The sequence below is a fragment of the Rousettus aegyptiacus genome, unplaced genomic scaffold (assembly GCF_014176215.1).
Source record: "Rousettus aegyptiacus isolate mRouAeg1 unplaced genomic scaffold, mRouAeg1.p scaffold_m13_p_5, whole genome shotgun sequence".
NCBI classification, from domain to species: domain Eukaryota; kingdom Metazoa; phylum Chordata; class Mammalia; order Chiroptera; family Pteropodidae; genus Rousettus; species Rousettus aegyptiacus.
Window position 1 is genome coordinate 88,990,069 of NW_023416308.1, and position 16,597 is coordinate 89,006,665.

At 48.4% G+C, this 16,597-nt stretch overlaps 1 protein-coding gene across 2 annotated transcripts in view; it reads right to left on the reverse strand.

Annotated features, from left to right (window-relative positions):
- Window positions 1-844: 844 nt before the first annotated feature.
- SERGEF (secretion regulating guanine nucleotide exchange factor) overlaps window positions 845-16,597 on the reverse strand; it is a 181,393-nt gene continuing 165,640 nt past the window's right edge. For both annotated transcript variants that reach the window (XM_016139512.2, XM_016139513.2), the window contains exon 11: window positions 845-1,212. In XM_016139512.2, coding sequence (XP_015994998.2) covers window positions 869-1,212 — 344 coding nt within the window. In that variant the 3' untranslated portion in view covers window positions 845-868. The remainder of the gene's footprint in view (window positions 1,213-16,597) is intronic.

Here is a 16,597-nt window from a genome sequence, read left to right on the forward strand (position 1 = left end):
TCAGTCACAGGAGAAAGATGCTATGTCTCCCCAAGCCATAGCTGCCACCCGGGGAAGCCTGGAGCCCAGAGTCTGGCCTGGTCCCCATTTCACCTGCAGGCCCTCCTGCTGCAGAGGTTAGGGCCTGCTGGCAGATGTCTTGGAATTGCTATCCCTGCAGACTCCCCTTCCCACGTCGTAGCCTGTCCCTCACCTGAAACTACACAGCTTGGCAGTTAACAGTGACGCAGACTACCTCAAAAGTCCTGCTGGCTCAGATGAAGACATTCACTTTCTGAGAGTTTCAGAAGGGTAAGTTCTAGATTCTAAGTTCTTTCGCCTGTCCCAGGGGGTCCACTCTGCTGGGTCTTCCCAAAAGTCTTGTCTCCGCCTCCACTTGCTCATCTCCACTTCCTTCCACCCCAATCCAGAGCCTTCTCCTAGTCACCCGGACAAGAACTCCTTCCTATGCAGGTGTCCAGCCATCCGATCAGGGTGCCTCGATATCCTTGAACCAGCAGGCTGTTACATGCTCTGGGCCCTGAGAATAAAACCCCATCAGAGGCATGTGGCTGCTCTAAGCATGGCCTAGGAATCCTCTGTCTTGCTGAAGTGAAGGCTGCTGGACTAGAACAAACACCGGGGTAGGGCTAGGTTTTCTTTCCCTATCAGGCAGGGCCAGCCTGGAGCCTTCCTGCTGCTTTCTGTGTTCTTTGGAGAGGACCTAACCCCTCATTCTCATCTGCTGGGTGGAAAGAATGTGTCTCCTTGAGCCCAACACTGGGCAGGCGACCTCCCGTCATTCCCGCCTGCAGTCGGCCCAACCACAGTGCCTCCTGAGCCCCAGACTGAAAAAAAAGCAACATTTTGAGTGAGAAAAGCCACTTTATTAAAGGGTCTCTGTCACAAGCCCCCCATTTCTGCACCCGTCAGATCGACTTTGGGTAGAGGTTTCTGGTTGTCTTTCCTCCCGGTTTCTCTCATTGTCCAGGGCTTCCTGAGATCTGGCGTCCTCGGTGGCATCTGGGGAAGGGCCAGTGACCTTGAGGTGCTGGCCCTGTGTGGAGAGGACGGACAGGTGGCAGAGGGCCAGGGAGTGGCCAGCCCCACAGCCTATGAGCAGTGCCGACGATGACCGCAGAGCCTGCACGGGCTTCGGGACCCAGATGTTGGCTTCGGTGCCATCCCCGCACATGCCATGTTCGTTCCAGCCCCAGGAGAAACACACCCCACCTGTGGGGGAGAGGGACGACAGCTGTAGATGTGGTTTGGGTTCTGAAACACTCACCTTGCGGGCACAGGTATCATCATAAACCCCAGTTTATACATGAAGAAACCAACGCTCGGCGACACTTGGTGGCGAGCTCATTGTCCCCGCTTCCGCCCCTGCGCCCCTGAGTTTGCCGTTGATTCGGCGTTTCCCACTCCCACCAACCCTCACCTGCTCCTGCCCCACACTCGGCTGTCCCCCTTGGCCTTTCCCGCAGTGTCATCCCCACGCCCCAAAGCAGGTAGTCTAAGACCTGCCAACTCTGTCTCCCAAAATATCTCAAACCTTTCCACATCTCTCCATCTCCACTGCCATCACCCCGATCCTGACGCCCTCCTCCCGTTCGGGCCATGCCAACAGCCAGCTAAGGGGGCTGCTCACCGTCGACTCAGATCTCCAAAGAGCTGCACATTTAATCATGTCACTACCCTGCTTAAACCCTTTAATGACGTCCCACCACCCTTAAAGGCTTTTCCTTGGCCTGTGACTATTTTCCTTGCACAAATCTACCCCCGCCCCACTGCATTCAAGAACCCAGCCTTCTTTCAGTTCCTTTAATATGCCCGGTGGAGCCTTCCTTTCTCCCAGAATTCCTTGCTTTACTGGGCTCCAGACCTCCTCGTCCTTTAGATTCCAGAAAAAATGTCAGAGGCCAGATGCCACAGCCGCCCAATCCAACTCAGACTGTTGTTATTGCCCTTGCAGTTCCCCCTCACAGGCGGTGGAGAGCTGACTGGCGTGGTGATGTGTTTACTGTGCCTCCTCGCCACACCACCCACTCTACAGCGCAAGAAGGAACGCATATGTTCTGGTCACTGCCGTATCTCGAGCATAGTGCCTGGTACACAGTTGGTGCTCAATAAGTGTTTGTTGACTAGATAAGAGACTGAACGAACTCAGAGCCACACAGCAAGAGAACACCGAAGCCAGCATTCGAGTGTGGGTCTCTCCAACAGCCCGCGATGCTCCCACGCCACCATAGCTCTGCTTCCTAGGTTTTGGACCCTTTCCTCGGGTCTACACTCACATTTTTCTGTAGTTGTTTTAAAAAACTTTTTCTGGATATAAAGGTAATAGATCTTCATAGCAAAAAAAGGTAACAGTGGAAAATATGGATGGGTATAAAAGAAGAGCAGACTTCCAGAATCGTGCCCACTACTACAAATATTTTAGATCTCTCTTTCAAATTTTAATTTGTGAAATTTGTAAATATTTGTGTGTAGTTTGTCCTGCTTTTATCTCTTAACATTATAACATTTCTCCATGAAATTATGAACATTTCTCCATGAAATTGCAAATTATTCAAAAATTAAATTAAAAATAATTGGTTTGAAATTTTGAAATAGCTCAATATGCAGAAAAGTACAAAAAATAATTTAACAGAAAAGACGCAACATCCTCATCCGGATTTGGAAAATTTGTTAACATTATATTATATTTGATTCAACCCCTTTTTAAAAAAATTAGTCAAGTTGGCATATAATATTTGCATGCTTGTTTAATATTTTTCTACATCTATGTGGTTCTTAAATACTATGTAATATTTTTAGTTTTTAAAAAAGATTTGCATTGTTTTTGAAATTTATCTGAGCTGATAGTTATGGGGCTGGTTCATTTTAACTGTATAATATCCCAGTGTGTATAAATCATATTTTACATATCCATTTCTTTTCCTTTATCCATTTCCAGTTCTTTAATAACAATTGCTGCTGTTTTATTAGACAACTATATAATATGCGAAAATGTGATAGCACAATTATACTAATATTGTTGCTATTATAAACAGCACTGCAATGAACATCCTTGAACATGTCTCCTTGTACAAACTGGTGTTTGTGCAAGCTTGATTCCTGGAAGTATGAGTGTAGGGGAATCATGTTTAATTTTCCCAGGCGCGGCCAAACAGCCCTCCACAATGACTGCAGTCATGTACAGTCCCATCAGCAACGGAAAGAATTTGTTTCCCTATGTCTTTGCCCTTGGGCTCTTGTTATTTCGATAGGTACATTCAACTCATGCGCATTTCCCTATTAGTGAGATGGGCATCACTTTATAGTCATCAACCCTAGATTGTCTTTTTTTTTCAGTTGTCTCTTCTATGACTTGCCTCTATACATTCTTTGCCTGTTTTGCTCTGTGATTATTTGCCTTTTTCTCACTGATTACAAGTTTCTTTAAGAATCTTTTGTTTATGTAATTCTTTGTTGTTAAATGTGTTGCAAGTGTCTTCTCCCAGAAGTCTGTGGTGTCTCTCCACTTTGTGCATGGTGTCTTTTGTTGTACAGATTTATTTAAAATGACTGACTAATTGTCATTATGGAGATTAAACAATTTCCTTACCCTGTATCTAATTGTCAGATAAGTAGGTTGCTTCTAATTTTTCATTATTTTGTATAAAATTCCTAGGAACATCTTTATGTATGAATCTTTGTCTATCTCTCTAATTATTTTCTCAAAGTAGAGTCTTAGAATAGGAATTCCTAGTCAAAGGGTAAGGACATTTTTGAGATTCCCAACTAGTATTTTGAGTACTGCCAGAATATTTTTCAGAAAAGCCACTTCATATACCTACAGTAATTGTGAGGGTGTTTTACTTCGGCATTGTCTTTATTTATTAATTATTACAATATTTAAGAATCTTTCCTAATTCGAAGACAAAAAACGGTATCTCATTCTTTTAATTTGTACTTTTTTGATTACCAATGAAACTGAAGATTAATTCTTATGTTTCTCAGATATTCCTCTTTTGTGTACTGTGTCTGCCTCGTGTCTTTTTCCTATTTAGTATAGAAGAGTTTAAGTGTTCAGACCCAAGAGCCAGATGGCCTAGGTTCAAAACCCAGCTCTTCCATTAGCTGAGTGATCCTGGGCAAGTTACTTAGTCTCTCTGTACCTCAGTTCCCTCATCTCTTTAATGGGGGATAATAATAGGATCTTTATCACACAGTTGTTTATAAGGATTAATGAGTAAGTATGTATAAAATACTTAGAATGGTGCCTGGCACATAGTACTATATAAATATTTGCTATTGTTGTTATTAAGAGCCTTGTTGTTATAATATTTTTAAGAATATTAATTTTCTCTGGCATATCTGGCATAAATATTTTTTCTCAGTTTGACTTAACATTTTGTTTTGGGTTTTTTGATGCAAAACATAAGTTTTATGATTCTGTGTAGTAAAATTGATTGATCTTTTATAATTTCTTCCATTGCTTATAAGAATTGAGAGCTTATCCTTATCTAGATCAGAAAATATCCTCTTTAATTTTTCAATGATTTGAATTTTTTAATCTCTACATTTTATTCATTATCCAGTGAAATGCTGTTTTACAGACCACCCTTTCAACAGAGGGAGGCAGGCTGGCCCAGGATTCCTCCTCCCCTGCTTCCCTCATGAGAAGGCCATCACTGGCCAAAAGCTTAGGTGTGGGGAAACACAGATGTCTGCTTGTTTGGCCCTCGAGTGAGGAAATGCACACAGAGAGGATGCGCCCCAGGCTGCAGCTCCTACCTACAGTTCAGCAGGAGCTTCAGCCAGGCTGATCTGAGGCACAGGGTGGGAGAGGTGAAAAAGGCTTGGTACCTTCAGACCTAGCCCGGCACCTGGCGTGGGCTTTGTGCCCAGCCCTGGTGAGTGGCACCAGCTGACGGCCAGCAGGAATAGGGGGTAGGAGGAAGGCAGAGCTGACCTATCAGCAGGACGCGGCACAACGGGCAGCTGGCAGGTCCCTCTCCTCCTGCCAGAGGAAACACACTCTGAGGAAGCCATGCTCCGGGCTGGGGGAGCCAAGGCCTTGAGCCAGGGCTTTCATGCCCACTGGGTCGAGAGGCCTGGCAGAGGCCCCAAAATATCTTCCCCCCATACTTCCAAAGCAGCTCACTTGAGGGTAGGCGTTTTATAGTTTTTAGCTCGTTTAATTCTAATAGCCCTGTGAGGCAGCCGTGTTTTATGCATTATCCTCATTTTATAGATGACGAAACTGAGGACCAGAACTGAGGCAGTATAGCTCCAGAATCTGTACTAAACTCTGCATCTTATACACCAGGGCTTGCCAAAATTATTCTATAAAGGCAGACAGTAAATATTTTAGGTTCGAGGGCCTCATTTAGTTTCTGCTGCATATTCTTTTTCTTTATTATAATTCTTTAAAAATCATTCTTAGCTCTCAAGGCCATATAAAATAGGCCGCAAGTCAGATTTGGCCAGTGGGTCATACTTTGCTGGCCCCTCGTATATATATAATACTAATGCTATTTACTATGGACTGTGCTATGCTGCCCTGCATCCCACATCAATGGTAATGATAATGGTAATGAGGTCCCCAACTACCTCATAGGGTCGCCAGCACATCACCCTGACACATGGTGACATATATGAGGCAGACCATGGGCAGAGGAGGAAGAGGCAAGGAAGGCCACGCCAGGGCAAGCAGCACAGAGGACGGGGAGGGGCACCGGCCGATGGCAAGGCCTAGGGTGGAATGATGAAGGGTTTGAGGGTCCTGAACACTTTAAGCAATCCTCCTACAGTAAAACCCAGGATGCTGACCTTGGAAAGTGAAAGACTGGCTATCCCCTTACCAGAAGGACTCACAGCAGGACATCGTTAAGTACTGAGCTCTTCCAGCATTTTAGAACAGGCTCCCCACCTCCACCACAACCTCACTTGGGGCCCTTTTAAGAAGCACAGGGAAGATAGGAAGGGCCTGTGAACTCAGCAAGATGCTACTGTACGGGCTATTCTCATGTAGAAGTAAGAGGAAGAATGGCCTCTCCCTGAGCTAACTGGAATACAGAACACCCAATTTCCAAAACATGCGAGTTACGGGATGTTTCCTGACGTTACAGAGGGCTCTCTGCAGTGTGCCTGGCACTTGCCAGGCCCTCGAGGACACTGAAATCCCACCTGATTGATCCAGATCTGCTTCAGTGGCCCTAGCTGAGCCTCGGGTGGAGAGCCTGGAGTTACTGAGGGATTCCCTAGCCTCTTAGAGTTCAGGCCCCCTGCTCATGGCAGATTTACCCCGATCCAGGCTGTGACAAGTGATGGAGCTCACAGCCTACCACATTGCGTCAGTCTAAGAGCCCCGCAGGCAATGGAACCTCAGGACTGGCAGGGTCCCTGGCACGGGATAGACATAATACTGAAATCTGTTCAGGCCTTGTGGTACCTGCCTGATCTGTGTGGCAACCTGTGGTGCTGGGACTCCAGCCCGACAATAGGAAGGGGCAGCACTTCTGCTGGAGGGCGTTGCCAAGGAGGGGCAAACACCTGAGCATGTGCGGGACAGCTTCCCGATTGCCCCCGAGCCACAGAATGAAGACTTCCCAAGCTCTCTTGCAGGTAGTTGTGGCCAGTGAGATGCAAGCTGAAAGGTTCTGTAATAGCTCCTGGTACCCTGCCTTCGAAGACAGATGCCATGTACACTTCGTCCCTTCTTCTTTGTCCCTTCATTCATCTTGTCACTGGCAATGTGGAGGTGATGGCTGGAGCTCTAGGCCGCCGTGCCATCTCATACCATGAGGATGAAGGCTGCCACCTAGAGAGGGTGCTTCTCGGGGTCACACAAATGTTACCTTAATTCCCACTACGACCCCCTGAAGTGTTTGTTATTAACTAGGCTCAGAAAGGTGAAATAACTTGTCCACGGTCACATGGCCATTCTAGTTAGGACTAGAATCCCAGAATCTCAAGTCTCAGGCTCCCTCACTAGTCCAAACCATGTGAAATGGTAATAAAATCGCTGACTACTCTTAGTGTATGCCGGGCCTTGTGATAAGCACTTTTTAAGTATTAATTCACTGAATCCTCACAACAAGCCTGTGAGGCACAATCTAACATTACCCCCATTTTCCAGAGAGGTGGCGTGAACTGTGTAAGATAACGCAGCTGGTAAGAAGTCAGACCAGGCAGTCTGACTCCAGGACCTCTTCTGTTAATATACTATCCTCTCCAGCAAAATCCCTGCTCTCCAGGCACATAGTAATGGCCCACCTGTGTGGCGACAAGATCAGCGATGGAAGGCAAGAGCTGCAGCTGACGAGAGAAGCCCTCTGCAGAGGCGCAGGAACCTCGCCGAGCCCTCGTGAGTGCTGGGGCCCAGGCTGAGGAAACCACAGAAGGCCTTACCCTCTCCCGCATCTGGTGGGGGTAGGAGAGGAGGTAGGGAGGTTTGGGGCAGAGAAGTCAGGCTGCTAATGGTTCACCTTTTCTCCTCCTGTCAAAGACTTCACAAAGACCTAGAGCATTAGTTGGGGCTGCTCTTCTGCAATACAAAGCAGAGAGAGAGAGAGAGAGAGAGAGAGAGAGAGAGAGAGAGAGAGAGAGAGAGAGAGAGAGAGAGAGAGAGAGGAGGGGTGAGGTTTGAGCACCTCACGGAGAGGAAGGCTCTGGACTTGGGAAGCTGGTAAATGTCGGTGTGGGTACAGCTGGCCTTGGAGCCGGGCAAATTTGGGAGAAACTTCAGAGTGTCTAGCCACCCAAGCTCATGAGGATCTTATCTCTTTGGCTGTAATTGGTGGGATGGTCCCTAGGTTCCTGCTCTGAGCAAGGAATAGAGTGAGGAACCCAGAATTCAGGCCTCCTAAAGTGTTATATATCTGGGTGGCAACTTCAGGATAGAAAGAGGAGGACCTCACCCTCTCTTGCCTGGACAACAGACAGCTACTCTACCTTTTATGCTGAGGCAGTTGGCCTGGGTGAGGAAAATCACCCTCACCCTGAAACACAGCGTGGTCTAGGTCCTCCCAAGGGCAATTTCCTGTCTCTACCACTGACGAGACCCAAATCACAGGCAGAATCTGGCCACTTCTCATCAGCCCCATTGCCTCACACCAGTCCTCCTGCAGAGGCTTCCTAACTCGTCTCTCTGCTGCCTCTATTGCCTCCACGGTCTATTCTCCACACAGAGCCTGAGTGGTCCTGTGAAAACCTAAGTCAGACGTGACACTGCTCTGCTCAGATAAACAACAGCTGGTCTCCAGCTTCCTCCTTGACCTCATGTCCTATCATATTCCACCTTGCTGACATCACCATAGCTACGCTGACTTCCTGTTCTTCCAACAGCGCTCACCTCAGGGCCTTTGCACTTGCTGTTCCTGCTATCTAGAATGTTCTTGCCCTTGATCCACGCAGTCACTCCCTCATGACTTTCAGGTATTTGTTCAAATGTCACCTTATCTGAGAGGTCTTCCCTGACAACTCTACGTGAAATAACAACCTACACCCCTCCCAACTCTGTCTCTTCACCTGCTTTATTTCTTTATATATATATATTTTTACTGCTTATTTATTATCTATCTCTCCTGACCAGAACACAAGCTCTTTGAGAATTCTTTTCTGTTGTAAGCTCTGTCCTGTTTGCTGCTGTAGCCCAACGGTGCTTGGGCTATATTAGTGCACAATGAGTATCTGTTGTGAGAATGAACAAATGAATAAATGGCTAGCAAGAGAACAGAGCTGCCTTATTCTCTCCTAGAGGGTGTGGGGAGAAGATGCCATGGGAAGGCTGGTTCTGCTCACTGTGGGGAAGAACCCTGTGATGAAGGAAGGCTGCCCGGCTGGCGAGGGCATTCCCACAGTGGGCGGAGTCTGGGATGAGAGAAGTCAAAAGTCCATCTGATCCTGGGAACTTGTGTGGTGGTGTTGGTGGTTGTGAATGTGTATGAAGGAGAGGGAGAGGGAGAGGAGGAGGAGAAAGGGGAGAGAGGGGGCGGGGCAGGGTGGGGGTGGGGAGAGAGAAGAAAGGCATAGGATGAAGAGCCGATTAGGGGAAAACATGCCCAGGTCCCCAGGCTGGCTCCTGCAGACCTGAGGAATGACCTTGGTTGAGATGGGAAGTAAAAATGTGTTGAATTTCTGGGTTTGCTTTCAGAGGTCACATTTTGAAACAGGAAAGCTGGGACCTACTCTAGAACCTTTCAGAACCCCACAGCTAAAAAGGTGTTCAGTTCGCTTTGTCAATCTCTACCCCTTTACATAAGAGCACACTGAGGCCCAGAGCGGGGCAATATTGTGCCTCCCCCTGCATCACCGCGGGCACCGCATTTTTGATGTTTAGAGCAGCCCAGTGAGGAAGATATTTGGATCAGCACCGTATGGGAGAGAAAACTGAGCCGGATTGGTTCAGAAACAGGCAAGCTGGGAGAAGCAGAGGCCGGCCTTCCCCTCCCCCCACCCCCCAGGAGTAGGAGGTGCTGTGGCTGCTGTGGATACATTTCCTCAGTCACCTGCGAGGAGAGCGTGCTGCGGCACGTTGGCTCCACTGGGTGACTATTCTTAGATCTAGGGAGCTAGGGAAGATGGATTTAGAACTTACGAGGTGGAAACGTGTTGGCCTGTTTTATAAACAACTGAAATCCTCCCCACAGATTGTCTTTCTAAATTCTATGTTCTCTATTAGAACTGCTGGCTTTCTGGGCTTGTTGGCTGTATTAGCAGAGAAAACAGAAAAGGCAACTATAACCCTCTCGAGGGCCTACTACGACTACCTATGGTGCTAAGGACTTCTGCCTGACCCATCTCAGCTAACAGGGCAGCCTTGGGGAGAAGGTATTGTGATAACCTCCTGAGGATGAAGAAACAGAGGCTGGTGACAGGCCCAGAAACGAATACACCCCATGACAAGCTGGGCTGTAACAAGCAGGCCTGATGTGGAGTCTGCAGCTGCCGGCAGGGGCCTGGCTCTGGCGATGGAGGAGCAAGGGCACAGCATGGCGCCTTCAGAGTTTATTGCATTTAAGTGTCTGCAGATAGCTCTCCTAGGCTCTATGATTTCTTCCCTCCAGGTGACAGGATCCTCCCTCTGTATGACCTGGTAGCCTGTCCCCATGGCTAGTCAGGGTTTCCTCCTCTCAGTAGGTTCCAAGTTGTCATCATTCCTCTAGAAGTGTGGTCCCCAGAACTGGCCAAGGGCTCTAAAGACGAGGAGCCCACCTAGATGCGCACATGTTGTCCCAGAGGCTGCCTCTATCGGTTTAGCCTGAGGTCGCATTAGCTGCATTGGAGTCTGAGTCCACTGACTCTTGCTGAGCCCACAGCCCATGTATACTCCTAAACTGTTTCTGTCTCCCCCAGCCTGGCCCACGTGCTGGTGATGAGGGCCTGGCTGTCTCTATGAAATATCGCCGTATTAAATGAACACAGCGATCTCTGAGGGGCACCAACACAAGGGCCGGAACAGAGATGTGGCTCTGGGGCCAGGAGCGGCTGGCCGGCTGCCATTCCTGGAGCCTGGTCACCAACAGAGTCTCCCTGCCTTGCTCACCCCACGCCTGTGTGGGAACCACCGGCGCACAGGAGAGAAGGCTAGGAGTTAGAGCAATATTGGGGGTGGGGGCAAGAAGGTGTGTTCTGGAACCCGGCAGCAGGTCCAGAAGAATCCACATGCAGATGAGACAATTAGGGTTCCAGAGTTCTATGAGAAGCCACGAACCGGAGAAGGAGACCTCCCTAAGGTTTCTGGAACTTAATAAGTACCTGCTATCTGCTGCGTTTGGCGTTGCGCCCAGTTCAGTTCAATCCACTCGGCACACTCCCCTCTAGCCACACTGGCCTCTTTGCTGCTCCTCCAGCCGGCCGGTCGTGGTCCTGGTTGTTCCCTCTGCCTGGAACACTCCTCGCAGGTATGCACGTACATCCCTCTCTCTTCATTAGAGTCTTAGTTCAATGTCACGTTCTCAGAGAGCCTTCCTTGATCACTCAGCCCCATCCCCTATTTCCTGCACTGCTTTATTTTCCTTCTTAGCATGTCACCCCATCATTTACTTATTTGTCTGTCTATCTGCCCACTAGAACGGATAGCTCCAAGAGAACAATTTCATTTCGTCCAACTGTTGTATCCTTGGCACTTATAATAGTTATGGGTACACAAAAGGTGCTCAATAAATGCTTGTTTTGGGAATGAATCGTTGTCACTTACGCCAGGAGGAGCTTATTCAATTGAGAGGAAACCAAGTCAAAGAGCTGGGCAGGCTGCCCACAGGGGCCACCAATCCCCAGGAACCATATGTGAAGGGGCAGTCAGGCAGCCTGTGCTGAAGGCACTCGCAGTTTGTAGGGGACCTGCAGCCTCAGTTGGGGGAAGGCAGACATTAGAGCTAAAGCCCAGGCAGACTCCCTCTCCAGCTCTAGGACCAACTCTGTCCTTGTGGGCCTGGCCTGGTTGAGCCGGTCCCAGCTCTGAATGAGCACCCGCCCAGCTGCCTGCAGGCTAACCCTCTCCTTCTTGAGACAAGAAGGAGCCAGTTGGGCAGTTACTTATCTCAAGCCCTTACTCAGTGGGCCAGAGAATTTGGAAACAACTGTTGCTGCTCAGTAGTTATAGAGCAAGGCAGGCTTGGATCTGAAGTCTTGTCTCTTCTGCTCTGTGTGTTTGAGTTTCCATACCTTCATCTGTAGATGAGGACAATCATCCTTCTTTTACCATTTTTTTTTTTTGAATGAATATGTAAAGTGCCCAGCACAGAGTCCATGACACGATCCGCATTCAGTTAACACTCGTTTCCCTCCCATCCCCTCATCCGCCGCCGGGACGGCCCTGTGCCTCCTGCCCAGGATCTAGTCCTTAGCCCTTCTTGGTCTGGTCTCTCTTGCTGCCACCTGCTATTCTATTTGGGAGAATCTCCAGTAGAAGGGCTCATGGCAAAAGCATGCCAGCCCTCTTCCCCACCCCCAAGACCCCTTGCATGGAGGAAGTAAGTAGGTAGCATTTCGCACGAGTTCTAGCTACAGGTTCGGATTAGTGCTTGTCTGAGGTGTCCTGACAGGCACAAACCACTAGGCATTGCCATGGAAACCGTTCTGTTACTCTTCTGTGTCATCTGTGTTCTGGCTTGGCTACAGTTGTGGTACAGGGGGAAGGGCAGTGGACGAGGTACCCAAGGACGAAACTCCCAGTGGAGCCTCTGCTCCTGTGTGACTGCAGGTAACTCCCTGCTTTGCCTGGGTCTTATCTTCCTGACTCTAAGAAGGAGGCCACTGTTTCTCACGCTGTGGCCTGATGCCCACTGACCATCAGTCCTCTGATGCCCACCTAAAACCCACTGTCAGACTCTCCCTTGGCAGTTCTGACGTACAGAGTCTGAGAACCACTGATACAAGAGTTAGACTGCTAAAATGCCTTCCACGTCCCAGTGCGTAAAACAGGCAACGCTGAAGCTACTCTGGTTGGTGCAGGGGCGAGGGGCTCAGAGCTGCGTCCACTCAGCCTCCCACTCCCCGCAACTGGCTGCGTAGACGCGTAGGGCTTCCCAGAGGAGTCCCAGCACCTTCCTGGAAGGGAAGTCAAACATGCATTCATTCATTCATTCATTCATTCACAGATATTTATTAGGTGCCTTCCGCTTTTTTTTTATGCCAAGTTTTTGTTTGAAGTTGGTAGCTCTGCTACTTCCTAGATGTGTATACTCTTGGACAAGTTACTTAATCTCTCTGGGGCTCAAATGTCTCATTTGCAAAATGCGGAAATAATACTTGTTTTCCCAACCTTACAGGATTCTTGTAATGACCAAATAAACAAATGAGAACACCTATGAAAAAAGTGGTTTGTTACCTGGAAGAAACTCTACAAATGCCAATAACTGACTACTACTATCAGTAGTATATCTAACTATCTGAAGTCTATAAACTAAATTAAGTCTTTAGGGGCCTCTATGGATTGCTACTCTCCTACTCTCTGTAGCTAAACTTCTAGAAGGTATTACAGGGCTTGGGGAATCATTGGTGTAAAAGCCTCCATCCAAATGGTAGCAACCTGCCCATAGGAGTATTTCTGAGGTTTAAGGTTATCACTCAGCTTATAATTTTAAATAAAACATTTCTCTATGATACAAATTTTCTTCAATGATCATAAATTACTTCCATAATAAAAAAAAATTTTTAAGTAACACTATTGAAAATATGTGCTGATATATCAAAATTCTTCCAAAAACTCACTTCTTCATCTGATGCTTTAAAATGAATTCGAACGAGACACTCAGAGGAGGGAAAGGCCAGTTCCGCTGGGTGTGGCCACATGGTTCTACAGGAGACGCGCAGGGCACTTCTGCCTCTCACTCAGCAAATGGTCTACGGTGAGTCACCACCTCTCCCAGGGCTGCTGTTTCCGCACCTATAAGCTGAAGGCACCAGCTTTACTGATCTCCAAGGGCCCTGCTAGTCTGATGGTTAATGTTTCAGGACAATGGAGAGCACTTTCCAGCATCCCCAGGCTGTCATTCCACAGCACATCTGGACCTGCTGGGGCTGCAGCCTTGCTGGGGCTCATGGAGACACCATTTGCTGACAATACCCCTGTCTCCACTCAGCTAGACTTTCAGACTTTCCTAAGCCCACTACAAACCCAATGCAGGAAGATCAGGGAACAAGCATGTCTAGAAGAGAGGTGACTTATTTAAGAGCTGCATCCTGGTAAGTGAGAGCTGTCATTCGGTGGAAAGACCATCAGAGTTGGAGCAGAAGATGGCCCCACACCCCTGCTGTGTGTTTTAGGGCCAGCTACCACTGGTACTGAGTCTTGGAGTCGTCATCCACAATGCTGGGGATATCACTCCTGACAGTCCTGGTGTTATGATGAGGCTTGTGTGAGAGTGAATACAAACATTTTGTATATTATAAAACTACATATTAAATACCATTAATAGCATAAAGGGCAGGAAGAATCTGTTCCATCTGTCCCTCAAGAAACCCACAGCCCTGGGACGTACGAGTCCCAGGCCATAGGGTAGCTAAGTATGGGACCTATATGGGCAAGTCACTTTACTGTGCGGGCTGAGCTACACAGGACACACTTCGAGCCTGGCCTGGCTCCAGTCCTATAGAGACCAAATAGCACCAAAACTGAAAATGCTCAAGAAGCGTGTAGCGCCCATCGATGTGGACGGTTCTTTATTCGGAGCATTCGTGCACTCATCCCATTAACACCATTTGGGTGCTTTACATGTACAAGGAGAGAGGAGGAGGAAGGAGCAAGGATGAATGAGATAGTCCTCGTTTTTAAGGAATTACCAATCTCTTAATAACCAACACTTCCTGAGCTCTTACTACATACCAGGAACTCTTCTCTATTACTTCCATGTCTCATGTCATACCCATAACACTCCAATGGGGTAGAAATGATCAGGATCCCTATTTCACCCCTGAAGAAACTGGGACTCAGGCTCACCTGAAAACTAAATGGTGGAGCCAGGACTCAAACCAAGGTCAGTCTGTCTCCAGAGCCTAAGTTCTCAAACCCTCTGTTCCATGGCCTCTGCATTGCTGGTGACCTTAGGTGAGCACCTTCCTGTCTGGATCTCCGTTCCAGTAATTCCAGTGGGTACAAAAGATGTTGCAAACAACTGTGAGCCAAACAGAAAGCAGGAAATGCCCACCCGAAGTGAGGCAGGACGTGTGGAGATCAGTTCCCATGCCTCAGAAGGGAAAGCAGAATATAACCTGAGTGATGTAAGTCCCAAGTCAGGCTTTTGCCACATGTGGTTTAAACCAGCAAGTGTCAGAGAAGCTCCACCTGCCCACTTCCGCCAAACCACACTGCCCACCCCCTCTACACACTCATCTACCTCCCCAGCTGGGCCTTTGCTCACACTGTTCCCCCCACTCTTCCTCATCTCTCCTTCCTCTTCTCTTCCAGGAAGTCTCTTCTGACCCTGCAGCTCTCTCCAAAAGACTGTAACAGACACAACAGCTTTAATAACCACTTAAATACCATTTCATCAAGAAGCCCCCACGTCAAAGGAATAGCATTTTTCTTGACACGCAGCTCTCTGTCTTCACAATTTGCTCTGTCTCTAATGCAGAAGGGAACAGTGGCCCTTCTCTATCTGAATCTCTCACAGCAGCAGACACCAGTAAGGTTGCCTGGAGAGTCTGGAATTACCATGTTGCCATGGTAACAGCAGACCAAGGTTTGGGGCGCTTTATCCCTGATGAGCTGCCCTGGCAGTGCCATGCCAGGCTGTTGGTGGACTCTTCCCCGATGAACCAGAAAAATCCATTAATGGGCAAGAAACTGCTCCACTGGTGCTGAGCTTTAGCTCCTGAAACACACTTGCGGGCCACTCACCCAGCTCCTTGACTGATAAGGAGGCCAGGCCCTGGCTCTCTGCACTGTGGCTCACTCGGGGGTAATCTGGTTTTTAACCGGCTCAGCCAACAAAGCAGGCCCTCCCCAACTCCAACCCCCAAATTATCACTTCTCTTGTTTGATGCCGCCAACCAAGGATCTGTTGGCGTGGACCCTGGCAATTAGCACAGCACCCGCATTTGTTGGGGAATTAAGAGCCACTGATTAGGCTAATTCCACGCCATTTACAGGCAGTGAGTATCAGCCTGAGACTAGTTTTTCCAAATGGCGGCCCAGAGGGTGGCATGATCATGGCTGGACTTTGAAATGAAGGCAAGGGCCTGGTGAGCCAGACTGAACCAGGAGGGGGCAGGACTTACCTCTGGGCCTGGCTGCATGTCAGCCTTTGCCTCCTTTTGTCCCGCCTTCCTAAGGGAACTGAGGACCAGAAGAAGGTGTTTCCACATTGAGGTCATGCCTATTTCCAAGTCAATCCCAACTAGAAGGGGAGGTCAGATCCCTTGGATTGTCTCCCTGCTGACCCATGGGGAATGCCCAGCCAGAGGACTAATGAGCCCCAAACTGGGGCTTTCTGGGGATGGAGGCCTGAGTCAAACTCTAGCTGGCTGGGCAGAACCCTGACACTTTACCTAGACTCTCTTGCCATCTCACTACCTGAGGCCCAAGCCTTTTAATCTGTCCCCCAAGTTGCTGTCTAGCTGCAGCCCCTTGGAATTTCAATGCCCCGTGATAATTACCTTAAGATTCCTGCTGTCAGACCCCTCACCTCCTGCTGGAGGATCCCAAATGGGCCCTCCAGGATATTTACATCCCTGGGATCATTGAGGCCCCTACATCTTGGGTGGTTGATCCCTATTTAGACCCAGTAGGAGTCAACTCCATAGCCAGTATGCTTCCCCTGCGTTTCTATCCTCTCCTGCCAGTTTGCTTACATAGAGCATATGGGACCATGTGGAGTTGACTAACTTAATATATGCTCCCATACACTAGGGAACTTCCAGATTCCTCCAAGGAAATTCATAGGCATTGAAGCCTGACAAGACGGTCTTGAGGACTGAGCTTCCTTAATTCAAACCTTAGCATGCTTGAAAACAGGGGCTGAACCAGGTCTTTCCAGCCATTCATAAAATATTGATTGAGTTTTACTTGGTAGCTGACATCAGGAATATAGAATGGGCCATTCATTGCATGTGACATCAAGAAATATATAGTCTAGATGATCAGAAGAGAGATGCCTGGAGAGCAAGAAAGGAGGCAGGACAA